The sequence below is a fragment of the Pleurodeles waltl genome, chromosome 4_1, assembly GCF_031143425.1.
Source record: "Pleurodeles waltl isolate 20211129_DDA chromosome 4_1, aPleWal1.hap1.20221129, whole genome shotgun sequence".
Lineage (NCBI taxonomy): Eukaryota > Metazoa > Chordata > Amphibia > Caudata > Salamandridae > Pleurodeles > Pleurodeles waltl.
Window position 1 is genome coordinate 856,626,622 of NC_090442.1, and position 27,545 is coordinate 856,654,166.

The 27,545-nt window shown below is 42.1% G+C and overlaps 1 protein-coding gene across 2 annotated transcripts in view; it reads right to left on the bottom strand.

The window, feature by feature from the left end:
- Window positions 1–27,545, bottom strand: part of TMTC3 (transmembrane O-mannosyltransferase targeting cadherins 3) — a 504,535-nt gene that overhangs the window by 461,077 nt on the left and 15,913 nt on the right. For both annotated transcript variants that reach the window (XM_069229615.1, XM_069229614.1), the window contains exon 2: window positions 4,601–4,817. In XM_069229615.1, coding sequence (XP_069085716.1) covers window positions 4,601–4,789 — 189 coding nt within the window. In that variant the 5' untranslated portion in view covers window positions 4,790–4,817. The remainder of the gene's footprint in view (window positions 1–4,600; window positions 4,818–27,545) is intronic.

Genomic DNA, 27,545 nt, shown 5'->3' on the forward strand with positions numbered 1-27,545 from the left:
TCCTTTCACAGCCCTTTTCAAATAAACAAAGACCAGTGGGCTACTATTTTGCCATCCCGGACCTTGTTGTCCGAGGCATGGCACCATGCCTTCATGCAGTCATTTCAGCAGCCACTCTTGTGGAGTGAGTTGCTGATGTTGTCCTGGGACAACCATTGATTCTTGCAGTGCCACATGCAATTGCAGCACTGCTTCTCCGCTCTAGTACCCAGCATCTCTCAGGCCAGTGCCAAACCCACTATGAACAAGCTCTTTTTGGAGACATGAACCTCACGATAGTTCGGTGTATCAACCACAATCCTGCCACTCTTCCCCCTACTGCAGAAGATGGAGAGCCCCATGAATGCAACTAAGTCATGGCTATCATTACCACTCCATGTCCAGACCTCACTGTCACATCGTTGCCCAATGAAGACTATTCTCTAAAGTGATGGTTCTGCTTTACGACAATTTTAGTGTGCTGTGCGCTGGCTACGCGCTGTGTTCACAATCCACTACACTGAAGGCCGCTGCCCTTACACAAGCCCACAGTGCTCAAATTGCAGAACTGGTTGCTCTCAGAGTGTGCATTCTCTGCAGCAACGTGGGTCACCACTTACATTGATTCACTGTATGCTTTTAATGTCTGCCTTGCTACTGGTCAGCTATGGTAGATGAGAAGGTTTCTCGCTTCCTCTGGTTCCACTACTTTGCATGCTGTGCTTATTAAAGCTTTGCTTGATGCTATTCACTTCCCCGCAGAAATTGTAGTCGTCCACCATCATGCCCACACTACAGAACAGTCAGATGTGGTAGCCCTGAGCAGATACCGCTGCATGTCATGCTGCGTTGCAGGGGACTGCTGCCACTTTGAGTGTGCTCTTTGGTCCACACAGTGTCTTGTAATGCAAGATTTAAATTGGCCCATTTTAATTATTTACAGTACTACTTCATAAGATGGACACCTCGAAGTCAGAAGGGAGCGTCCTTTATACATTGCCCACTTGGTTAAAATATTCTGGGAGAGGCTAATAGGACACCTAGAGGAATCTTGTGGCATTTATTTATAGACCACAATCCATAGGCTGGACTACTGGGAGATATACAATTCCATAAGATGAGAAAGATGGAGTATAAAGTTACCCAATTTACACTTCTCTTGGCAAAGTGTAGAGTGGCTATCACTTGGATAGGTCAGCGAGGGCCAAATATGGAGCATTGGGAGAGGGAAGTAATGGAATGGGCGGTGGTGGAAGAAGTTTGTCTTAGAAGAGTCAGAACAGATGATAAAGCTGAAGACGACATACAAACCTGGGGCACATTAATAACTAACTTTGAAGCAAGGGACAGTCTATCATTGGGTGACACAGCAGAAGAGGAGTCATAAGAGAACACGAGGGCACATTGCTATCCATATGGAAACTGAACTAAAATAACGATTTTAGAAGTGTACCTATGAAGTATGAAGTATGAAAAATACATGTGGTCGCACTGTGAGGATAATAGTAATATATATGTTGATTGATTGACTGTAGCAATGATCTCATTAGTTAAATGTGTGATGATTTGTTTATTAAGTACCAAGCTAGGCCTGATGCATACTCCAAAACTACTAATAAAAACAGATTCTTCAAAAAAAAAAAAAAAAAATGCAATTCATGTTGAGAACAGAACCCAACGCTCTCCACTGGCCACCCCTTTACATATGTTTTTTTGATGTAATGAATTAAATCTGCCACACTCCACCCTTTGTGGCAGGCTATGGACAGGTTTATGATGCCATTTTATGCTTCCACAGATTTTAATTAACTCAGTAGAGACTCAGGGGAGAATAACGGGCAGGAAGGAACAGTGATAAACTCCAATTCTCAACTAAAACCTGGATCATAACTATAATAAAATAAATAAATAAAAAAAAAACACATCCCAAACCCCTTTCTGGGTTAATGTAGGAGTATTATCATCATGCCTGCATCAGAAATATGAACAACATATAAAGAAAAAAAACTCACATCCATTTCCCATCAGTACTTCTGGATTCGCCTTGACATGTCTCCAGGAAGACCTCTGTGTAAGCTACGTGAAGGATCGGGCATCACCTGCCACTGTACAAGACCCATAGTTTGCAGGTGCCACCAAGATGCTTAGAGTCCCAACTGGAGAAGTTCTTTTTTAATGCGCTGCAGCTGACTTCTCCTGTGCTACATCGCCAGGTAATCGTCTAGCAAGATTAAGAGTCTTCTCATGTAGGGTAACATTCCTCCTGTAGCTGGCCTTAAGCATTACAAACTCCCTTTCAGAAGAGCTAGCCAATTCTGCCATCACCATGTCTTTGGAGTATGAGGGAGTATGAGGGCCTCTGTGGGCATGTCACAGACAACCTGTATGTTCTGCATACGGTTATCCATTTTGGGGGCCCTGTGGGGAAGAATTTCTCCTCTAAATCCTTGTAGAGCTCTTGCCTGAAAAGGGCCCATGTAAAACTACACTAGGAACGGCTACGAAGGCAGCTCTTTGGGATTACATGAGTGAAATTATTTTTTATACTTATACAGCTATTTACAACTTGGCAACAGTAATATGAGTGGGGTCTGTTGCAATGCACTCTGAAGCACTCTGAAGCACACTCTCAGCCTGTGCTTCAATCTAATGACTCAAGTGTGGTGTCAACTGAGGTAACTTGTTTCGTCAGTATTCTCCTAGTGCCATTCGGTTCATGCAGGGCTGCCAAGATTAGGGAGTGACTTCCTCAAGGGTTAAAACCTCATTACTTACCTTCAACCTCAGGTGCAGTCTCCACATTCCCCTTCTGGAGTACTGTGTCCTATCTGCTTTCACCTTTTTGGTTTTCCTCTACTGTCCCTTTGAGGCCATAATGACACCACTTCTGACAATCCCTCGGTTGAAGACCATTGAAGGCAGTATTCTATTGAGGGGTCAAACCAATCAGTAAAAGGGAGCAGTCATCCAAAATCATTGGCCAATATGGAACTGAGCGGCACTGCCATATATTTTATGTGCCACAGGAGTCCTCTTGTGCACGGGGTGAATTCTTGGTGGTGTTACATAAACTGTGTATCACAGCGTGTGCCTTTAGTTGAGGTTAATCCACGCTGCCACAAGTCACCAGGGTCTCATGTTTCCAGAGTAGATGATTGCCCAGCACTATTTTGTATCCCGTCCTAGGCAGGGGAGTATGCCTCTCAAATTTTTATCTGCACAAGGACACCACAGCTCTGGCAGTCCCGCAACATTAGAACCTCGAGCCATTGCACTGTTTGAGCCTCAAGAGCTCCATCAGAGGTCGGAAGAAGATGGAACGATCTAGAGCTCAGGAAAGCACCCCAACCCACAATTAGTGCTGTAATTTAAAAAACTCTATGCACAGTTTTTGTCAGTTCATGCTTTTTAAATCACAAGGGAATACCAGTAATATTTTCAGCCTTTTAAATTTAGGCACGTAAATCCGGAGTAGTTTCAGGTCCTGTTTCAAGGGGAATAATCTTTCTAGTTTGAACAATTTGCCAAAACAAGCTGAGGATTTTGTTTTTAAATAAATAAATGCAGCCCAATCACTCAAGGCACCAAACATCACTCATAAAAGTAGTGAAAAAATAGCACCAAGCGTTTATAACATTTGCCTTTAAATGTAATTTTCAGTGTAAAGCTCCCTGTTTAAATAGGCAATATAAAATAAGAAAAGCTCACATTGTAAGCTACGATATGCACATAGAACTGATAAAAACAAAGAAGGTCGCACTGCCTAATCTTATGCTTTATATTTTGTGGTTATGAACTAACCTTACACATTATTGTGAATGTTCTCCATCTGGTGCTTCATATATTTGTGTTCTCATATCAATTGAGTATTAATAGTTTCTCTGCTTTTAAACATCTAATGTTTCCCTTGCACTATTGATACTTCAAAAACACTTAAAAACCATATATTATTAACAATTATTTGTTGTTAATCTGATTTGTATCCTAATTTATATCCTAAAATTTCTTTTTTTGATTTTTATTGGTATCTTGTATATAAGAACCACAATAAAAGGAGATAAATAACATCTGTTGTTGGCTTCATGATTGGTGTGCTGCTCTGTAATTGTTATTTGACAGACTTAAAACAAGGAAGCCAACAAAAAAATATACCTTTGTGTAATCAGATAAAACACACGGCCAACATAAGGTGCAAGGTTCATGATTTGGCACAGTCAAAAATGAAATATCTTAACGTGTTGATACTACTTTCCACCGCACCACTTACCACCCATTGGGGCTAGGAGAACTACATATTAACTGACCATTCTAGACACTTGGATGATTAAAAGTAGATCTCAAGTCACTCTTCTCTCATACGAGTTACCTTAAATGCCCGTCGCCACTCTCTGGTTCTCTACACTTGGAATGTAGCAATTATGTTTAGTAAGTGTACTAATAAGCTGAAGAATATTAAATGAGTTATTAGAAAAGTGCAAAACTACAGAAGATAGAAACAAAAACTTGCTCTGTTTCATATTTGACCACGTCTGTACCCAGTCTGCACTTGGCCTCCCTTCTCAATAACATTCAAAATTGGTGAGTTAAGACCGACAAAAGCAAACATATTGCATCAATTTACCTCAGACATGGGGGTTCCCCAGAAGTCATTCTGAAAAAGGTTCTTCAAAGGAGTCGTGGGGTGCAAATCTTTGTTGTCCAGAATCGCTGACACATCATCAAAGACAAACCCGCAGAAAAGACTATTCCAGTAGCATGCAGTCACCACGCCTGCTATCACTGCCACTTCGTACAAAGTAACACCACCCATTTTCCCAAACAACTTTCATGGGCAGTGACTAGGAAAAACAAAGTCAAAATACAGTGATTACAACAAAAAGAGGGTGTTTTTCATGCTACAATACAGAGAAAACATTTCCAAATTTATTCAAACAAACTTTTCAATTGAATTTTCTCATCTTAAAATGATTTTGAAATGCAGGACTGCTTTAAGAGGAATATGCTGCTCCGGCTCATGAGCTCGGGATGAAGTCGTCACTCAATATTAGACACTATAATCAGTATTTTAAGTCACCTAGATAACATGTTAATGGGGATTATGTACCATACAAACCACAAATTAGGATAAAATGTTGAGTTGTGGTCCTTCCAGTAGTTTTAATAGGGTAGAATTCTGGTTTGGAGGAACACAAAGATATCTGGTTTGGAAGAACACAAAGATGCCAAGCAGAGGCAGCTCAATCAAGATGGAGTGTCACAACCAAAGAAAGTGCCCAACAGGCTGTTTCTGTTGAGCATTTTCCAGCAGTCTTGCTTCAATACCACTTTGTGCATAATCAAGGTTCAATTTTAAAGTTTTCATGAAAACTGAGGCCTAATAATCCTTCATAACATGTCGTAAAATAGTTGAAAACAATAACTATGGGAAAAAAATTCACTGCACCTAACAAAATGATTTCAATACTATGCAACACAACTACATACCTGCCTTAGGACAATGAGAAAGGGTTTAAGGGCAGACTGGTTTGCATGAATAGAAAACAAGTGGCCAACTGGCACACTTCATGCAAAGTAATTTTCTGAAGAATGCTGCGCTGGCTGCCCTGATCCTGAAAGAATCAGGACGATTATCGCTTCAAGAAACCTCCAGCTGATTGCCCCACAGCACTCTCTTATCCACGATACCAATGATTATGATATCATGTTTTCTTCTTTTGTACAGTAGCACCATTGGAAGCACCAATGTAAGCAACACAAAGCCTCCTTTCTGCAATGTAGTTAGACTATCCAGTTTTGTGTTTAAACCTATAACACAAATAAACCCCCCAAAAAATGGAACCAGCCCTCATCATTGTAAACGTATAAACAATAACAGAGACCTGCACAACTACATAATAAGGGCCTGACAGATATCCTGTTTGCCAAAATCTAAATCTCATTACTTCTTAAGGGATTTAGATTTCGGCAGACAAGATATCTATCACCTTTTTGATGAGTAACCCTTCCACAGAGTTCTAAATCAGGCCCTAAAATGTTATTCAAAGAAAGGTGAGAAAGAGAGCCATTTTTAGGTGGAGTGACAAGCGCTTTGACCTGTTGAAAGTTTTTAACCACGCACACTTCACGCCCATCACTTTCACTGGTTCATGGACTTGCCTTTCAAAAATCTCTTGATGTCATTGGTAATTGCTTTACATTTGTCCAGCCTTGGGGCATTTTTGTTACTGCCTTGCAGACTGACACTGATACATGGATAACTGCATGACTGCTGATATACTTCAGCGAGGGTAAACTATTTTTTTCTTTTGTCTCTCCTCTTCATGCACCATGGCACCCTTGGACCTCACATTGCGAACAGCGCCAACTCCATCAGCGGTATTGGAACACAGGTCATATTGTTCACCCTATTACATAATCGGAGTTGTTTCTTTTGGCTCTCCCCTTCACTCTTCATAGCTTTCCCAAAAACCCATATAATTGATGAAAGCCTTGCTAAAAAACACAGAAATCCACAACAGGCTCTTCTGGCACAGAGGGAGAGCCAATACTAAAATATTCACTGCACTCTGGAAAAGTCGCCCCATAATGCTTTGCAAGCATTCCTTTGAAAAATATTTTTGCACATAACTCCGCCAGTTGTAGTTCTAGGACAACAGGACCTCCACCAAAATATTCAACATGACACATCCTTTCTGTTTAGGTCATCTCTGGGTTCCCACACTAGGATAGTGGGGACCCCATAATAATAACCCCTCCCACCATTCAGTCCCTTTTTAAGCTCTCTTATGGCAGGAATTTTTGTTTTACAGCTTGGAGTAGTTGGTGTCCATGGCCTCAATGTTGTAGTAGATCTGCTAGGCCCACAAATGTGTTAGGCACTACACTCTCTAGGGGCTAAATATATGGTTGCACTACTTATTTTGTGCCATTCTATTTTCATGTGGTTATGCCCTCTACTGGCCAATGATATGGTTACAAGGCCATGTGTCTTACAAATGATATTTTTATTGTGGTGTCCTCTAGGGGCTATTCTGAGCATTACAGTCAACATACTACAATATTTGCTGCACTCTGCCTTCCCATAATACTTTGTAGGGCATTCTTTTACAAAACATATTTGCTCATAAGTCAGCCTGTGGTGGTCCTAGGACAATGGGGCCACCTTCAAAACGTTTACCGTAACCTGCAGTTTCTGTCTAGATCATCCCTACGTCTCTACATTAGGTTAGTGGGGACCCCTAACTAACAACCCCTCCCTCCATTCAGTGTCTTAATAATCTTTTTCATGGCTGGAACTTTTGTTTTATAGCGGACAGTAGTTTGTGTTTTAAGGGTCTTGTTTGCAATATTATTGCAATAGGCCTGCTAGCACTGAAAATGTGCAATGCACTACACACTAAGGGCTGTTCTGAGCATTACAGTCTAATGTCAAATGTTTATTTCCGATAAAGGTTTTTATTGGGTTTATATAATAATTATATATGTTTTATTAATCTCCCCTTATTGCAATTTTGACTATGATTCAGGCACACTTAACATACATATTACACTATGACTGTTTGAACACTCTTGATATGTGTGGGTGACTCTTCTAGTTTATTTCTTTCATCACTCGTCTGTTGCTGTCTTGTTTTGGGAATTGTTTTAGCCAGCAATTCTAACGCTGGAATGGTGAAAGTGGTATTCTATTTGAATTAGCACGGCAGATTTACATTTGGATGCTAAATGGCAACATTTTCATTTTTGGCTGCAGACAGAGGAAGAAGGTAAATGGAAGTACCTTAGTTATATACAGGCCACTGGAATCAAGTGGCAGGAAAAGACCAAATTATGAGGCAGGGTTGACCAATGTATGTGGCAAGCAAAGCCCAGTTATGAAATTACAATCCTGAGCACTAACTCAAACAAATGTGAGACCCATTACATTGCAAAAGCTTGTGGCCAAAACAATGTAAGTTTGTTATACGATTATCAGTTAGATTCTTCTGGAGTTTTGCTCTTTAGGGATATCACTAAAATATGTTTTTTCTACCTTTTGATTCCTCCAATTCGTGCGCTTGGACTAAAGGTGTGGGGTTTAAAAGCATGTTTTAGGTCATATAATTACTCTATACACAGTAGAGAATATGGGAATATTAAAATTATATGTGAACTTTTGGCAGTGTTTAATTATTTCACTGTTGGATGACATGGCAGGCAGCTCAGAATCTTGGACAAAAGGTACTATCACAGTTGCTCACAAACACAGAATGGGTAAAACTCTTTGATACATCATCTCCCTTTTCTAACAAGTCAGAACTGATAGCAGGTCATCTGCATAACACCCTAGGCTTTAAACATTTAAAGCAAGATGTAGTAATAGTTACCCAAGATAAAACAGCTTTCACCCTGCACATGGAATAATGGTGAAAACATGACACAAGACTTTTCATATACCAGAAAAATTCATAGCTGCAAGGTATCCCATTGCTATGTGTGAAACCTTCAGCTAATCCTGGGTTGTTACTCAACTGCATTTTTACTGCTGGAATTATTGAGCACATACTTACAATGTTAACAGCAAATTTCCAAGTCCTAGAATACGATGCAATGTCTGTTAAAAGGGTCAGGTCTGACTTAAAGTGAGACATTTGTCATGGGGACCGTTAGACTTTTCATCCTTGGTGTGGTCTCCTTTAACTTTTTGCCTCTGTTTCCCAGGTTGTTGATGTGTGCTGGACTCTGACTTTGCTGTTTTTGTTACTCTGGGCACTTTACCACTGCTAACCAGTGCTAAAGTGCAAGTGGTCCTTTACAAAATGTGTATGTAATTGGCTTATCCATGGGTTGGCATATTTTATTTACTAGTAAGTCCCTAGTAAAGTGCACCAGAGGTGCCCAGTGCCTGTAAATCAAATGCTACTGCCTGCAGCACTGGTTGTGCAACCCACATAAGTAGCTCTGTAATCATGTCTCAGACCTGCCACTGCAGTGTCTGTGTGTGCAGTTTTAACTGTAAATTCGACTTGGCAAGTGTACCTACTTGCCAGGCCTAAACCTTCCCTTTTCTTACATGTAGGGCACCCCTAAGGTAGGCCCTACGTAGCCCCAAGGGCAGGGTGCAGTGTATGGTTAAGGTAGGACATACAGTAATGTGTTTTATATGTCCTGACAGGGAAATATTGCTAAGTTTGTTTTTCACTGTTGCAAAGCCTGTCCCTCTCATAGGTTAACATGGGGGCTACCTTTAAATATGATTAAAGTGTAGATTCCCTCTGGGAGCTGATGGACATGTGGAGTGTGGGGTCTCTGAGCTCAAAATTTGAAAATAAATTTTTTTGTAAAGTTGATTTTAAGATTGAAAATGCCACTTTTATAAAAGGGAGCATTTTCTTGCTTATACCATTTCTGTGACTCTGCCTGTTTGTGGATTCCCTGTCTGGGTCAGTTTGACAGTTGGGCTGGCTGCACCTCACACTAGACAGCGACACAAAGGGAGCTGGGGTGTAGTCTGCATCTCCTGATGAGCCATCTGTGCTAGGAGGGAGGGGAAGAGTGGTCACTCACACCTGAAATGGCTCTGCCTGCCCTCACACAATGCAGTCTCCAACCCCCTGATGAATGTCTGGGACCTGGCCTGGGCAAGGCAGGATTTCACAATCAAGAGAGACTTTGCTTTGAAGTAGGCCTACTTCAAAGGAGAAAATGGGTATAAGAAGGGCACCCAAAACCACGGACTTTAGAACACTTCTGGAAACTAAGAGCAACCTCTGCCTGTAGAAGAGCTGAAGAAGAAGAGCTGCCCTGCCTGTGAATGTGCTTTGTGGAGCTATCCTGCAGTTACTGCTTCTACCTGTGCTAGAGGACAAAGACTGGACTTTGTGTTGCCTTCCTTCTTATGAAGATCTCCAAGGGCTTGATTTAGAGCTTGCCTCCTGTTATTTGTAGTCTCAGGGACAGCAAAGACTTCTCTCTGCCAGCACCTGGAGTCTTTGGAGAGACTCCTTCTCTGCCAAGTGGTGCCCATCCAGTTCCGGGGACCCTGAAAGGAGAAGCTGGCAGCATAAGAGGGAGAAATCTATGCACCGACCGCCGTGCGGGGAAAAGATCAACGCAACTCTGATCTGCAGCTGAAAACAAATCGACGCGCCGCCGGCTTTGCAGCTGAAAATTGGTGCTCGCCTGCAAAATTGACTCCCAGGGCTGGAGAAACAACGCACAGCATCGGTGACGGAGGCTAGTGAGATCCCAATCTGCGCGGTTTTCGGATCATTGTGCAGCTGGATTTCCGATGCAAACACCGCTGGGTGTGTAAAAACGACACAAGGCCTGCCCGGACCCGAGAGTGCTAACCGGATTGGCGAATCCCCCTCCTGCAGAGAGAAGAAACGACGCACACTGACCCGACTAAAGGAGAAATGACAAGGTCTCGCTCGTGAGTGAAAATGACGCATCGCAAGCCCTTTCTGATGCACACTCGCCTGTGCAGGGTTATTTTTGACGCGCCCAAGGTACATTTTCACGTTAACAGCGTTAGTGTGTGTTTAAAATTACATGAAGACTCTTTTTGCATTTTTAGTGATAACTGGACTTGTGTATTGTGGATTTTTGTCGTTTTGGTCTTGTTTTGTTTAGATAAATATTATCTATTTTCTAAACCTGTGTTGTGTCATTTTGCAGTGTTTTCATTAAGTTACTGTGGGTATTGGTACAAATACTTTACACCTAGCCCTCTGAAGTTAGGCCTACTGCTCGTGCCAAGCTTCCAAGAGGGTAAGCAGGGGTTAGCTGAGGGTGATTCTCTTTTACCCTGACTAGAGTGAGGGTCCTTGCTTGGACAGGGAGTAACCTGACTGCCAACCAAAGACCCCACTTCTAACAGGGACACTTGGCAGCTATGAATGTCATCACAACACTAGCACTACCAGATAATGTAGTTAGGCAAATAATGCAGAAAAGCCACCATGAGCATGCCTAAAGCATCATATTTCAGGTGCAACAGAATTCAGGGGTACAAATTAATCTGGTGTAAATCAAGCTATGAAAGGTTTCACAAGGTACTATTGATTTGGCAGAGATGACCACCCCTACAATGTCATAATATTAGCTACGGGGGTAAGTGAATAACCCCTCCGTGTGTCCAGGTCTTTGTTTATTCAAACCTTTGAATGCAACACTTGAATTTTTTTTTTATCAATTAATCGTTCTGTAAACCAGACATAGTGAGTATGAGAGGTAATGAGATGGCAGATGGTCAGTCAGTCGTATTACAAGTGCCTTATAGCACAAGGCATTTCTAATTGTAATTTTATTTAATTAGCACTTACTATCCCCGACGAGGTATCTAAGCAGTTTTCGGCGAGTAGCACACTACTCCGGAACCCAAAAAGGTTAGTGGTGGTTTAGGAGTAATTTGAACGGTGGACACGTGAGTCTGTTGGACTGAATAGAATATTAGAGGGATGGAAGAAGAAGTTGTGACGTCGCCGGAATGCGTTAATTCGTGTGGTCGGTGCCATGAGTTCTCATGCTCTTGAAGTCCCACGCGTTGCAGATCGAACTTCGTGAAGGTGAAATCAGGAGCGCCGAGATGCGAAGCAGGAAGATGCAACGTGCGGTGTCCACAGGTCACGGTGTAGGCAGTGGCTCGTTGATGGCATCTGGCATAGTCTGTAAAACCAGGGCTGCGGTGGGAAGCGGGGCGATACGACGTGCATTGTCTATGAGCCACAGTGCAGACAGCGGCATTGTCATTCCTGGAGCACTGTCTTCACTTAATCCAAGGTTGCGATGCGACACGGGCGATGCTTTGTGTGGTGCCCACAGGTCGCGGTGCAAGCAGCAGGTCAGTTGACAAGGCTGGAGTCGATGTTGCGGACATCGGAGGACCAGGGACGGGGCGATGTTTTGTGTACTTCAAGAGTGGTGCCCACAGGCCATGGTGCAGGCAGCGGCATCTTTGGTGATACCAGGACTGCTGTGTGAAGTGGGACGATGCTCCGTGCAGTGCAGTCATGTCACAGTGCAGGCAGCGGCATCATTGGTGGCGTCTTAGTTTTTCGTCTTTTGCAGCACAAAACACACAGTTCCCAGTGCTGTTGCCAGACAAACTTGAAGTCTTTGATGTTCCTGAGACTTCCAACAGGAGGCAAGCTCTACTTCAAGCCCTTGGAAAACTCAGGAAATAAGTTGCAGAAAGTTCAATCCACTCTTTTCACTGCCCTAGACACAAGCAGCAAGCTAGCACAAGAAAGCACGCAGCAAAGCAGAAGTCCTTCCTGACAACTTCTCCAGCACTTCTTCTTGGAAGGTTCCTTAGTCCAGAAGAGTTTTAAAGTTCTGGGGTCATGGCCCCACTACTTATACTAGTCCTGGCCTTTGAAGTAGGCAACCTTTAAAGGTAGTCCTCCCTCCTAACATGATCCTGTTCTTTCCTGCTCTGTCCCAGACTTTCTCCAGGAGGGGGAGACTTATTTGTGCAGGACAGGTCCAGACCTATTTAGGTTAAAGTGTCAGCTCCACCCACCACTCTAGCCCAGGAAGACCCACTCTGATATGCAAGGCACACCTAAGCTCCTTTTGTGTTAATATCTAGAGTGTATGCAGGAGGCCGCAGCCGTCAGCTACACAGACGTGGATTCCACAGGCAGGCACAGAACAGTTAAGCAAGAAAATGCCCACTTTCTAAAAGTGGCATTTTCAAACTTGCAATTTAAAAACCATTGACACTGAAAGATGTATTTTAAAATTGAGAGTTCAGAGACCCCAACCTCCACCTTCCTATCATCTTCCCATGTGAATCTGCACTTGAAAGGCGTTTCAAGGCAGCCGCTATGTTAACCTCTGGAAGTGATATTCTTTCACTAGTAAAAAAACTAATGCACAGTATTTCACTATTAGGACATGGGAAAACACACTGCAACATGTCATACCTTCTAAATACACTGCACCCTCCCCATGGGACTGCCTGGGCCTACCTTAAGGGTGACTTACATGCAATAAAAGGGAAAGGTTAGGACATGGCAGTTTAAAACTGTGCGCACAGACACTGCAGTGGCAGGTCTGAGGCACCTTTGGAAGGCTACCTGTGTGGGTGGCACAACCAGTGCATCAGGCTCACTAGTAGCATTTGATATACAGGCCCTGGGTACACATGCTGCACTATCCTAGGGACTTACTAGCAATTCAAATATGCCAGTCATGGGTAACCAAATCATAATCATAATTTACACAGAAGGCACTTGCACTTTAGCACTGATCAGCAGGTGTAAAGTGCTCAGAGACGAGAAACCAGCAAACAAGACGTCCAGCATATCATAAAAACAGGATGTCAGAAAGCAAAAAGACATGGGAAACATGGCAAAATATACCAGGTCTAACAGTTAAGGCACAAGTCATAATTACATGAAATATAACTATAACTACTGAATTTGTTTAGTTGTGTGCGTGTAAAATGTGAACCAAACTATAGATATATATATATTTTTTTTTTTCAATGACACAACCAAATGTTACAGGGAAGTTCTAGTTAGGTTGACATCTTACCCATCTCGGGCTCTCTTGGGTTCTCAAGCTTTAACTTAAATTCAAATCTTGGTATCTGCCTTAATGAGGTTTCCTTTGCCTTGGTTCTCTTCAACCTTGGCACTATCCTGGGATGTGCTGGGATCAAATGTAGGCACACTGTGCACATGGACACAAATACACACTGTGGTATGGATTTCAAGTCCTTTGTCTATGTCTTGACTTTGTAAGTATCTTCTCTGTGACAATGAGTTGTGCTGTGATTTCTCATTGTGTTGGAACACACTGAAAGTACTACTATTTAAAGGAAAGTCACAACACTGGTGGAGTTAGGATACTTATTATTTAAAAATGTTCTCTGTAATCTCCTCTTAGGTACTATTCCACACTGAACATCCAACTCCACATTCAAATGATTGTCTGAGCCTTCATCCTTTAATGTCATATGCAGAGTACTCCAGTGTAGAGTTATTATCCCTCTAGTTAATACCAGAGGTAGAATTCTTCAGGCTGGGTACATACCTCATTGGTTCTTGGGTCTGATAATGATGTGTGCCTGACAACCTCAGAGATCAGCATGCATCTCTGTCTCATGACCAAAATATGCAATTGATAAGCTAGAAAAGCATGCTCCACCTGTAAAGTTTTTTGTACCTTACAACTTGGGGCACTGGAAAAACTATGACTCTTTCCTGCTGAAGTCAAAGACAAATGCATTTAAGCAAAAATGATTTAAAAAGAAACAAGCATTTGCAATGCAGTGGGTCTCGCGTTTGCTCGAGTTAGAGCTATTAGTGTTGTAAATTCCTAACTGGACTTTTATTGCCACATAAATTGAAAATGAATAGTAAAACGGTTGACATAAGTGAGCCAATTCAAAGCGCCACAGCCACCGTGAGTGCGAAGGAGAGACACAAAAGGAAAAAAAAGTCTGCACGCAGTCAAACGTATCGGAAAACGTGCAATTATCCATGTAACATAGTTTATGCTCAAGGCAGTAACAAAATCGTCCCAAGGAGGGACAAACGTAAAGCATTTACCAATGATGATAAAGGATTTTTGACAGACAAGCCCATGAACGTGTGATAGTGATGGGTGTGCAGAGAGCGTGATTAAAAGCCCTCAGATAGATTGCAACATGTCAGATCACTTGCGTGCTCGACCTAAAAAAGGAGGACGAAGTAAGTCAAGCAACTACTTGGAGTGGGGATGTTTTATGATGCTTCCTTTGGGGGTAAAATTCATTAGTAGTTTAACTTGATCTGTACAGTCTAATATCAAGTAGTGGGGGAGGAAGCTCCCCAACATGAGTGCCTCAGCTTTGGATCCCCAAGAATTTGGTATCTTAACGGGAACAACACAGACTGCTGGCATAGAGATGAAAATAGTGATCACAGTTTCCTCTCCCATCGATACTAATCATATATTGAGCATTTGCTAATACAGGACTTTTCCTGAAGATGCACAAAATGAAGACAGTGGTATGAAACGGATAGTGAAGTACTATACCAAAAGACTTGTGTCTGCCGCGGTTTGTGGTCGTGTGCACACTTGCATCTATAGCTGCATAAGGTCGTGTGCACGCTTGGGTCTGTCGCCCTGTCTGTTCGTGTGCACAGCTGTCCTTGTGCACACTTGGGAGCATGTGTCTTATCGGTGTATCTTTGAGTGTAACCTTTGTTTGTGCCACTGTGTTTTTGTGTGGTCGTGTCTAAATGTCTATGACATATGTGTATAGTCGATTGCAAGGATTTATATGGTATCAGGTAACTGAAAACCTAGTGAGCCCTTCCTTTCTCCTCACTGGAGTGCCAACCCTCTTTATTCACCGACCTTCTAATTAGCCATCGGGAGAAGGAGGTTTTGCTACTGAATCTGAAAGATTTTATACTGTAAAATGTACGGCATTCGCATTGTGCATTTTTACAATTTTAACCATGTAGGTTCCATAATACGCCATTACAACAGTCTCAATGCTATTCCAGCAGTGGCCATGCTTTTACCTCTGTGGCAGTACCATGACAGCAGTTAGAATGGCAGGGTTGACCAATTTATGTGGCAAACAAAGCCCAGTTATGAATTTACAACGCCAAGAGCTCTAACTCAAGAAAATGTGAAACCTATTGCATTGCAAATTCTTGTTTTGTCCTGCAGGTACCTCTTATCTTTACCTATTTGACAGAGTGTTTGGACCACTATTCCAAAGGGATAGCCTATACACCCAAACAGCAGATTTGACCTTAAGGATACACTTGATGCACCCTAAAATTGGGAAGACACTATAGTCACAACATAACTCTCCTTAACATTTTCCCGGGTCTTGGAGGCAGCCGTTATTTGCTTCCACACCAGAAAGCAATTATTAGATTCATTCTCTGTACATCAATAAGGTAGCCCTGGTTTAGGTAGGACTCCAGGAGGTGGTGAGGGGCACCAGGACACCTTTTATGCCATTGCTGCTCAAGCTCTGATTAGGCATTCCTTGCTGAGCAATGGAAGAATAAACTGTGTAGAGAAGCCTTCCAGCAGCAAAGCAGTGGGCCTCACCAGTAGGACTTCCTGCCAGCTGTACAATGTAACTTTGGGAGCCTAAAGACTACACTGCTAGAAACAGGAAGTTGGCTCTATCTGTGTTGTGTGTACATCAAAATAAAAATAAGTGAATAAAAGCTCTACCAATTTGACCCACTATCCTGGGCTGACAGAATTCTTAAAACCCTGAATACCTGCGGATGGATAGTATAACACCCACTGGCCTAAGATGCTGATCCCACTTCTGACCCATGCTGAACACTGGAAGAGATAGCGATTGTCATTCTCCTTCTCCTCCCAAGAGTGACAACGGTTACCTGGACACTTCAGAAGACCTGGATCGGGTGATTGGAGGGCTCCAGTCTCCCAGAAAAAGACATTTCTAATCGGCCTTCAACTTCTTAAGGAGGCCCTACCTCACCAGCAGCCGTCATTAAGGTCCTGCCAACACTCTTTTTACTGCTGCAACTAGGTAAACGTTGGATGGTGACAACCCTGAATGGCCACTAGAATACTACTGCATGTGGTTTTGTAAGCAGGGTCTCACAGACAGGCATCTAGACTGTAAGAGGGTGTGATGGGTAGCACCACAAGGACCAGGGCCCACAAATTATTTGACTCACTCCTATGTTACTCAAACATAAGGCACAAACTAGACACAGAAGTCAAGCAAAACCCCTCCTTTGCAACACCTGGTACCAACATCACTTCCCCATGCAATCCAGGCAACCTTGCCCCAACAAACCTCTGCTTATACTGAGGAAGGCCGTCAGACCTCAGAATTCAAATCCTCACAACCTAATCCTACCTAACCCTCTTTCTTTCTGACAAACCAAGAATCATTAAACCATCACCAACCTCTACTCCTCCTACTGAATGGGATCCAGCACATCACAGACAGCAAACTCACCACCTGCACAGAAAAACATCCTCCAAGACCACCAAAAAAACTCCTCAAGACCAAAACAAGCATGAGAAGCAACCAGCTTACATTTTTCAATCATCATCTACAAAGTTGCCCCTGCACTTTATGACCCAGTCTCTTCCCTAACATATGTAATTGAGGCTCTGAGGTACGATCCCGGCTTGCAAACCAGGAATGTACAAATCACACACAGATTGCTTTGCAAACTGAGATGCATTCTACAATGCAACCTAAAAGGTTACATCATAAATTGACTGAACGGAAGGGTTGTAAAATGGTAGCTTAGTGACTATTAATTAGGCAATTTTGTAATCTGCAACCCCCCAGCCACGAGATTCAGGGATAAGAGGCCTGCAAGGACAGCAGACATCCAACTCTGCATTTGCATTCCCAAACAGGAAACACTTTTTTTTAAAATAAAAAAGTGTTCATTAAATGGACAACTGCTGCTTAAAAAAAGTTAGTAAAAGACATTGGTGGAGTATAATCTAGCCTGCACTCCACTAAAAAAGTTTCCCAAAGTGGAAGCTGTCCCACAGAGACATACATGCTCTTTGCGAATCAGTTACTACCACAGTAATAGGACATTGATCAATGGTTTGTAACTGTAGCAACAAACCATTCACAGACACCTTACTGTCCCTTTCATGCCCCTTTATAATAGCAATTTAGAAAAGGTCACAAAAACCCTTTTACTAGTTATCAGACTTTATTTATTTTTTAAATAAAAATGTTAAAAGTTGTACTGCAGTCACAAACTCTGTAATTTTGCAAAATCACATCGTTTGTGACTGCAGTACAGCTTTCCACAAGGGTTGCAAACACAAACGTGCTTTGTCCATCATGCCCTAAGTACCTACAGTAACCACAGACCGTAGGCACACTCCTGACAGTGTTACATCCCTTGAGAATACAGCGCATCTCCAATGCTCATCCCCTCTGGTAAACCTCTCTAAAATTAAGGAAATCAGATCAGACCATAAATTAATAAATGAACAGGCCTGCAACTCTAGATCTTTCAACAATCTACCTAAAAAACACATGGAAGGTCTGTGACAGGCCTACAAATCACAAGATGCCCTCATGAACACCAAAAAGGACAGCAGGGGCCTTCAACTTGTACTTCGGATATCCAAAAGAAGCAGCGGTATTAAAACTATCCATCCTTTTACAAATCAACGCCACCCAGCTGTGCACTAATCCCACTCAAAGATCCATCCTGGACCTATTCATAGTTTGAAAAAGAAAGACAGAGTGAATCAATCCAGGTAGACTGGTCTGATGAAGCCCTTATACCTTTTTCTATCCTCTCCACTAATGCAGTCACAACGGGTCAATCGAGAAGACCAAAACAATGATTAAGAGTCCATGAAAATTTAGCTTCAAATTTGATAGCATTCAAGCTAGTCTCAGTATTACAAGCTACACTGTTATGGACAAGCAACCAATACAATTGTAATCAAATTGAACCCCTGATGGTACTGAAAATGGATTATGGAAATTTCCCCCTCTTTGGCTTTCCCAAACTAAATCTAACACCTTAAATTAGCAGTTAACAGTGCAGCAATGCCAATAACAGGCATGTGAAAATGTGACCATATCTCCCAAACTTTGACCACACGGACATGGTTTGCCATTGAGGTAAGATGCATCTATAAACCTGGCTTGTTTAATCTAAAAACTTTTCACCCCCGAACACCAAATTATCTGGCACTGAATGTTACCATCTCTGGAGGCCAATGACAACTCAGGAGTGCCGAAACCTTCCTTCTGAAATTCTAACATTAGAGAAAACTAAAACAATAAAGCAGTCATTCACAGGGAGTGATCCTCGATAGTGGTTCTTTCGTCCTTACAAAGGCAGGTTAAAATACATACTAATGCTTAAAGTGAGGATCTAGGCCTGCTTTGTTCATATAGACAAGAACTTTACTGGAATCCTGCTGTCATTATTTGTGTATAGTTTGAATATTTATGCATGCACCTTTCTTTCTTACGGCTCGTTACTGTTTGTGGTGTTTATAACTCACATGAGACTTGTAACCTTGATTATATGTAAAATCTGATCTGGCCAGTGCTATACAAAACTGTTTAAATAAATATTTTTTTTGGGTGCAGAAAAGAACCCAGGTGTGCAGCCTACTGTCTAGCCCTTGTAGTTCAATCCTGAAACATGGATCATTTTTTAATTGATGAGGATCACAAACATTATGGGCACTGGCTCTGCAAACATCAGAACGAGTGCAGATGCAACAATGTCTACAATCACCTTTGGTATACCTATCAGAGTAACCATTAAATGTTCATGGATATCCTTTTAACATAAATGTATTTTGGTAGAGCTATGTGGATACATAAAGTAACTCTGTGCTGAAAAAGAGCAAACATAAGATTAGAATTCAGGTCATCTACACAGAAGCAACTAACACTGTGTGTCTTGAGTGTGGTAGAGGGTTTTCAAATTCTTAATATATTTTGGAAAGGTTGGATCACTTCTGATGTTGGGGAGGTTCCATAATCTGGGAGAGCAGAAGCAGGAGGCATTCCTCCTGCTTTACTTCTTGCACATTTTCATCTCAAGTCTAGAAACGTCTCTGCGCGGTTCCCGTTGTCCAGCTCACAGGTGCACCTGCACACAATCACACCCTGATGGAAGAATGGTCAGGAGAGACTTTGTGGTTAAACCATGAATGCCTGACAGGCTGCCGCTCCCACAATACAGATGGCAGTTACTAAGGGTGGTTCACTCAACCAGACCACAGGACAAAGTCCCATAGAGTTCATACCTCTACTTTCAGTATCTACATAAGGGTTCAGAGTATCTGGTGTTCCCCAGGTTAAGCACGACATCCCAGAAAGAGTGTCAAGTCATACTTCTTCCTCAAGGGAGATACAAAGCAAAGCGCAGACTTGTTTTGAATGCAGCAGATTCTGAACACCCTCCATTTCGACCACAACCAGTTACAGGACTTCTCTGAAAAAAAGTTGAGGTGGCCCTGGCAGGCAGGGTCTATGCAAATAATGGAAGTTTCCTTATGTAAGTACCATCCTTCTGCCAGTGGTCAAGCACGACAGGAGGTGTTGGGATAAACACCCTTTACAACGTGGCTCGAACCAAGATGTGTCTTAGCAACGCCGTCGGAACCACAAACAAATCTTTACAACACATTCCTTTATCATGCAAGTTGTTACAATGACTTGCCTTCAGGAAAGCATTATTAAATTTTAAGATCAACAATTTCCCTACTGTAGCCAGACTGGAGCTGGAATATAAATGTATACTATTCCACAGTCCAGTGCTTTCCTAAAGGCATGTTGTTGTAATGACATGCGTTGTAAAGAAATGCTAAGTAAAAACACATTTGTGGTTTGGACCGCGTTGTTAAGGCATGCATGGTAAATGCATGCGTGGTTCCAATATACACCGGGGAGTTGGTTCTGGGACAGGATGGAGAGGTAGGAAGATTACCTGGGCTGACTGGAGATGTGCTATTGCCCTACCTATTACTCGGGTGACAGAAAAGTTATGGGTGGCTTTCTGTAATGCCCAGAAATAAGGAAAACAGCAGCTTCATCTCCACCATAGAGCACAGCAAAGTTACTGACTGTATCTAAAAGAAGGAAAGAAAGATACTTTAAGCAATCAAGTATACCCAAAATGGTGTTCAAGGACCAGAGCTTTCACTAATTGTTCTGAAAATGGCTTCTAATAGAAACATTTTCAAAAACTTCTTGGGGGGGGGGGGAAGATGAATACCAAGCTGCTTTGGTTTTCCTGGAAATTCCTTCTTGAAGGGGAGGACTCTATCAAAGGGTATCCCCGTGATTTTGACTTGTTTGTCAGTAGAGAGGTGGAGCCTCTAAGTAAGTGCAAGATAAAGACTGGGGGCGGCACTGGTCCATTAATTGCAGACAGTTGCCCGAGTGTCAGAGGAAGTGCCCCTGACCATGGTTGGGGGTCTCCTGTCTGTGCCTTACACAGCAGGGATCCATCTTCTGGCTGATGTTCACAGAGGGGAATATTCAAATGGCTCTAAAATGGTGACGTTAGTAGATGCCCCTGTGCCCACACACAGCATCAGACAGCCATTTCCCACCTCATTTTTGCCTAGATCTCACCTCCCAAATATGCAGATGATGACCAAGTGTTGCTAAGAACCTCAGCTCAAAATAGGTTATTTAAAGGACCAGTATGACTTGTCAATGAATGGTTAGCTACTGCAGTGCCTAACGAGTAGCCATAATGTTAGGAAGAAAACACAATGCTGTGTTTGCTTTGCTTGCAAACAAGACAGCATAACTGATCCATAAGTGACCTCAAGCACCACGTATTGTGTATAACTCATCTGGTCATTATTTTTACTTTACTTGATACGTATTCTGAACTATTGCTAAATAGTTTTCTGTACAAAATAACAACCATCGCTGGATATCTCCATCTTTATTACAACTGTAATGATCATGCTGTGCTACATCTTGAGACAATCTTCACACCGACCTACATTGTGCTAGGCATGGACTGCTCAAACAAGCACTCTGGGGAATCAAACAGACTTGTGAGGCAAAATGTATCTCGGAGGCAAAATAGTCAGGGTATGGATATTATATGACACAAATCATCTCACTGATGCCTACTTCCCTAATTACTTCTGCGTCAGTTTCCACTAACAAAACTGTGTGACTTTTAGCCACAGCAGCCAAGGATATGCTGTAGTCAGCTCTTCATCTAGACCTACATCATGCTGATGCTAAAAAACACTGAGGCTGTCTCCATAGGACAGGACTCCCTGGGATTGCCTGCCACTTTAACCCACTCTGGCACTGAAAGGCTACTAGAGGATGAGGGTAATTTACCTTTACTCCATCTGCAAATGGAAAGGCAGAGATGGCCACTTACAATGCCAGTCCTGGTGATTCCTTACTGCTGAGCTGTCAATTTTAACTAGCTCATTTGGAAGGTTTGCTGTGCATGGACACAATTCATACTTCATACCTTTGGCAGTGATTTTTTCCAAGCAATGTTATACAGGCCACGGTGTTCCAATAGAATGCTTCCTAACCTTCCCATTCCACTGAACCATAGGCTCAACTTAATAAGACAAGATATGCACTTCTGTCTTGAACTGAAATGACACCCTAAATTGGCTATATAATTGTTCTCATTTTCACAGGTTTCTCCCAGCTACAGGGAAACAGTACTTTGTTATATTCCATTTGGAATTCATTTCGATAATAAACACTGCTCATTCTAGTGCATGTGCAGGTCAAAATTGTGCCCCTGCTCATTATTCTTGCAAGTACTCTGCTAGGTTCCCTACAACTATCTACTTACTCTACTGGTTTTGATCACTTAAGTGATGGGTGAGGAACACTTGCCTACATTATGTCACACATCATGTACAAACTCTACTGAAAGCATTTAGTTAAATTTCTTGCAAGCCCATCTCAGGCCGCCTACCCCTTACTGTGCTCCACTATCCCGCTCCCTACAGATAACGTGAGGAAGGAAAGCTGGAAATGCATTTACCGCATAACTTTGCGAGACAGAGCCAAATACTTGCTACACATTTCTCAAAACCAGCCTTGTGCCCTCCTGTACTACCAAAGAAAAGTCATGTGACCCATACTTATCAAATTTTCCTCCTTGCTGACACCATATAAATCATGCAGTATAATTACCAGGAGACTGTGTCTTGCATCCTTGTGTCCTCTAAAGCATCTTACAGGTCAATGAATTCCTTCTTTGGCCCATAAAGACAGGGCATCATCTGAAAAGATATCTAGGTAATCTAGTGTCATCCTACACTCAAGACTCAGTCAAAGCTATATGGGCTAATTACGTGTCATGTCTTGGCTTTATACGTCATGTAGCTGGTTCTTCCTTGGCCAACCACAAGAACCTGAAAATTCCCTCTCCAGCTGTAGGCCCATACGTAATTATAATAATGATCAGGGAAAGTCAGAATAAAAATGTCCGAGTGAACATGGCGTAGAGTGACAAACTCCTGCTTCTGGTGCTATCTCTGGCCTGCCACCAACGTTAACACATTTTAAAATTGTTTAAAACTCTCTGTTAGACCTTAATTCTACAATCGTTCCTTCTCCTCTTTTGTACATCCTGGCCAGCCAGCATACACCTAAGATTACTGTGGGAAAACAGGGCTGATTGCAGAGGCCCCCTGACTTTTTGCCCCCATTTTTCACTCTTAGCTGGTTTTTTCCTGACCCTGATTGTGCCCTGGGTACTGCTAACCCATCCCAGGCCCTGTGATCTGTATAAAAGGAGTATATAAATTAGGTTAATTATAATTGGCTAAGTCAACCTACCTATAAGTCCCTAGTATATGGTAGGGTATGTGGGTTTAGGGACCCCAGAATAGGTGATGCCCCCATAGGTGCACTGTTGAGTTGCCCAGTGTCATTTTAAAGGCAGGCCTGTCTTGCTGGCTGCTTTTAAATTAAAGTTACATGCAAAGTCGACTTTGGAATTAAAGGTAGTTCCCAAGTCTTAAACCACCTTATTTTTATTTTATTTTTTTACATATGTCACCCCTAAGGTGTGCCCTATGTGCCCCTAGGATTGGATGCCATGTAACTATAATCAGGGACCTTATAAAAATAGTTTTTTAAGCCCTGGTGAGATAAAGCAGCCAACATTGTTTTTCCCTCATTGTAGTGGATGGACTCCATAAGTTAGAATGGGGAGACTTTATTTTAATTTTAAAAGTCCCCTTAAGTAAAAGATACCTCAAGTTTGGTATCAAATTGTTATAATAATAAATCCCACAACTTCCAGTTGTTGGTTTTAATATATCTTGTTCAGGTAAAGAGTTTAAAACTTTACCTGAAAAGTTGTCAACTTCAGCCCTGCAGTGTTTTTGCTGCTTTGCTCTGATTGGCCAGTCTCTGGCAGCCTGACCAGGCTCAACACAAAGAGATGTGCCTGGGGGAGGAGATCTTCCCTCAGCAGGTGGAGAGGCAGGAAAAGCTGCCGAACTGGATGGACATTTGGAGCAACCCAGCACCTCCCTTATATCCTGCAAAACCAAACACTGCCCTTTGATTAGATTAGGAGAGGGGTGTGTTTAGGGTTTGTAGCCACACCAGTGGGTGGGCTCAGCCAGATGTAACCTCCCAAAAACATTTTCAGCCATGATGGATTTTTGAGGAATGTTGCTCCCTGGGATTGATTTTTGCCACACTTCTCAGGAAGTGGTCATCACAGGGGGAAGGACCCTACACCGGACTGGAGAACCAGGACCCCCTGTTTTATAAGGATAAAACTGGCAGGCCTGCACCAACACCTCAGTTCCCTACTATATTCCAAATAAGAATGTCAGAAGAAGGACTGCCCTGCTGTACCCTTGACCTGCACCTGGACACTACACTCTGAAGGACTGCACCAGCTGCACACTTGGGTTTCACCACTAAAAGGACTTTGCCTGTCTTCTACTGCTTCAAGAAGGGACTCTGTAATGTCTTAGTATTAGTGTTGCGAGCGACATTAGAATGTTTATGAAGTTCCTAAGAGACGCGGAAAAAACAGTTGTGATATTCGAGATGGAGCTGAGCTGATCGTTGTTCTCGGAGGGTCTGTTTGACAAATAAAGTCTTGGAAACTCACTGTGGTGTTGATTGCTACAGGGATTTTCTTGGCGACGAGGAGACCTTCGGAGTGTGAAATCCAAGCATGCAGACGTCTGGAAAATGGTTGCTGCAAGGTGATGGCTGAGATGTGGAGCGATTCAAGCCATCGCTGAATTGTTCCTGCGATCAGTGGGGGACCGCAGTGGAAGCTGCCAAAACAGCGGTAAGGAGCAATTGAAAATGAGTCCGAAGTGCGCCATCGGCAAAGCTACATGTCAGAGGGACCTGCTGTCCTGCGCGAAAGAGCGTCTTGGGGAGAGGAGGCGTTTCTGGGAGCGTGTTGTTAGAGTATCATGCCCAATTATCGTTATTGTCCGTTCAACGCAAGGAGGGCGTTGTGGAGGTGTGGTCTTCTTGATCGGAGTGAAACGTACTATTTCACTCCAAAAGAAAACTTTTTTTTTTTTTTTACTTTGTGTCTAAAACAAACATTTAAAAAATACAACATGTTCATTTAAAAAAATTAAAAAAAAACTTTACGTGTCTGAGAGTTTAAAGCTTAGAATTGTTCATCATGCAGACTGGCAATGCACCTCCACCATTCTTAGAAGGCCCAGGTGAACCACAAATAGCATGGAAACATTGGTTTGACGCGTTTGAAACTTATTTAGGAGCAATAGGCGTGATTTAGGCCAGAACACAAGAAATATATTTTACTACACTCCATTGGGTTTGAAGGCAGAGCTGTATTCAAACATTTACCAGATGTACCCAATGATGAAGAAGAGTTGGATGATTATGAGGCTGTAGTAAAACAAAATGTGTAACAGATTTGATGCTCCTCCAAGTTTAGTTGTATGTAGACATAATTTTTTTAAGAGAAGAGAGAACAGCAAAGCGGTGAAGATGTGGATACCTACATTTCTGCTTTGAGGTTGTTGGCTGCAGTTTGTCAATTCGGCGAGTTGAACGACCAAATCATTAGAGACCAGTTTATATGTCAAGGTTGTGACAGATCCATTAAACAAAAGCTGTTATCCCTAGACAATCCAACACTTTCAGAGACCTTAAAATTGCGAAGAGTATAGAATCATCAATTAAATCCACAATAGAGAAGTCCATGGAAAGTCGGGGAAAAATTGGTGTAGTCTGATCAAGAGACAAGAAAGGAAAATCAGACAGAGCGTCAAGTCTTCAAGCTCACAACCAAGGATATAAGAACAGTAGAAATAATAGTTCAACAAGTTTCTTTAACAAAAACAAATGTATGTTTTAAGTGTGGATATTCCTTACATATGAAAGGAGTCAAGGCTTGTCTGGCCTTAAACATTCAATATAGGAATTATGGCAAAACTGGTCATTTTGCTAAGGTGTGTCAGAGTGAAAATCGTAAGGGCAACACGATCAGCTCAGTGGTGGGTGATGATGGGGTGTTGGTTGAACGATAGTGTGGTGAAGTGTGCGGATCCTGAAAGCTGTGTTGATCCATATGTACTGGTGAGAGTGGGTGAAAAACATTTACAATTGTTAGTGGATTCAGGGGCTAGGATTACGATGATTACACAAAACGTATTCAATCAGAATTGGAAAGACCGTGTGTTATTACCACCAGATAGGGCCCCTGTTTCTTATGAGGGAAGAAGAAACAAACTTCAAGGTTATTTTGAAGATATTATGGAATTTAAAGGGAAGAATGATCCATGGAAACATTTATGTTGCAGCAAAAGGATTAAACATTCTAGGCTGGTTTCATCAAGGTCTTTTTGGTATGGTACTACAACCTGGCACTCAGGAACAAATAGCAGTGATTAGAGATTTTGAGGTAATTGAGGATCTTTTTTATGAATTTCCTAAAGTTGTTTCAGGGGAAATGGGAAGAATGAAAGGTTTCAAGCATAAGATCAAGGTTAAGGGAAATGCAGTACCAGTCAAACATAAACTAAGGAGTTTACCATTTAGCATCAGAGAAGAAGCTAAGAGGTTTATGTGAGAAGGGAATTATTGAGCCGATTGAATCCTCATTTTGGATTTCTCCTTTAGTTATTACGAAGAAAAAGAATTGAGAGCGTGTGTGGATCTGAGAGCATTGAATAAAGAAATTTGGGTTGACTCTCATCCATTGCGGAAAATAAGTTAACTTTTGGCTACCATTAAAGATGCAAAGGTGTTTACGAAACTTGATATAGCTAGTGTGTATCATTAGGTTGAGTTAGATCTTGAATCAAGACACTTAACAGCATTTGTGTCACCAATCGGAATCTTCCAGTATTGTCGTATGCCGTTTGGGCTGGCATCCACAGCTTCAGTCTTTCAAAGGATAATGAGTACTCTACTGAAAGAGGTAGCGAATGTCTTAGTGTTTTAAGATGATGTGCTAATATACGCAAAGGATCAGTGTGAACACAACAGGATATTGAGGCAAGTATTAGAGAAGTTCTCATCTTGTGGAATTGTTCTCAAAAGAGAAAAGTGTTTATTCTTGAAATCATCTGTAGAATACTTAGGTCATGTAATCTCAGCAGATGGTATCTTCCCAAAACCTGGTCTGATTGAAGCTATCAAGGCTGCTCCACCTCCCAAAGATAAGAGTGGTGTTAAGTCATTTTTGGGTATGTGTGAATTTTATTTCTGTTTTGTTCCAAATTTTGCTAGCAAGGTTAGACCAATATCTAATCTTTTGAAGAGCAGTGTAAGTTTCAAGTGGGATGCAGAATGTGATGAAGCATTTGAGGAAATAAAGAAACAACTTGTTGGTGCTGAGGTACTAAAGACATATGATCATGATGTCCAGTGTTGTTTGACAGTAGATGCAAGTAACGTAGGTGTGGGAGCAGTGCTGACACAAACTAAGGATGGTGTTGAGAACACTATAGGTTTTGCATCAAGAGCGTTGAGGGAACCGGAGACTTACTTTTCTGTAATTGAGAAAGAATTATTAGCTTGTGAGTGGGCTGTTGAGAAATTCTGAAATTATATTTGGGGCAGGCACTTTGTATTGAAAACTGACCATAAGCCTTTG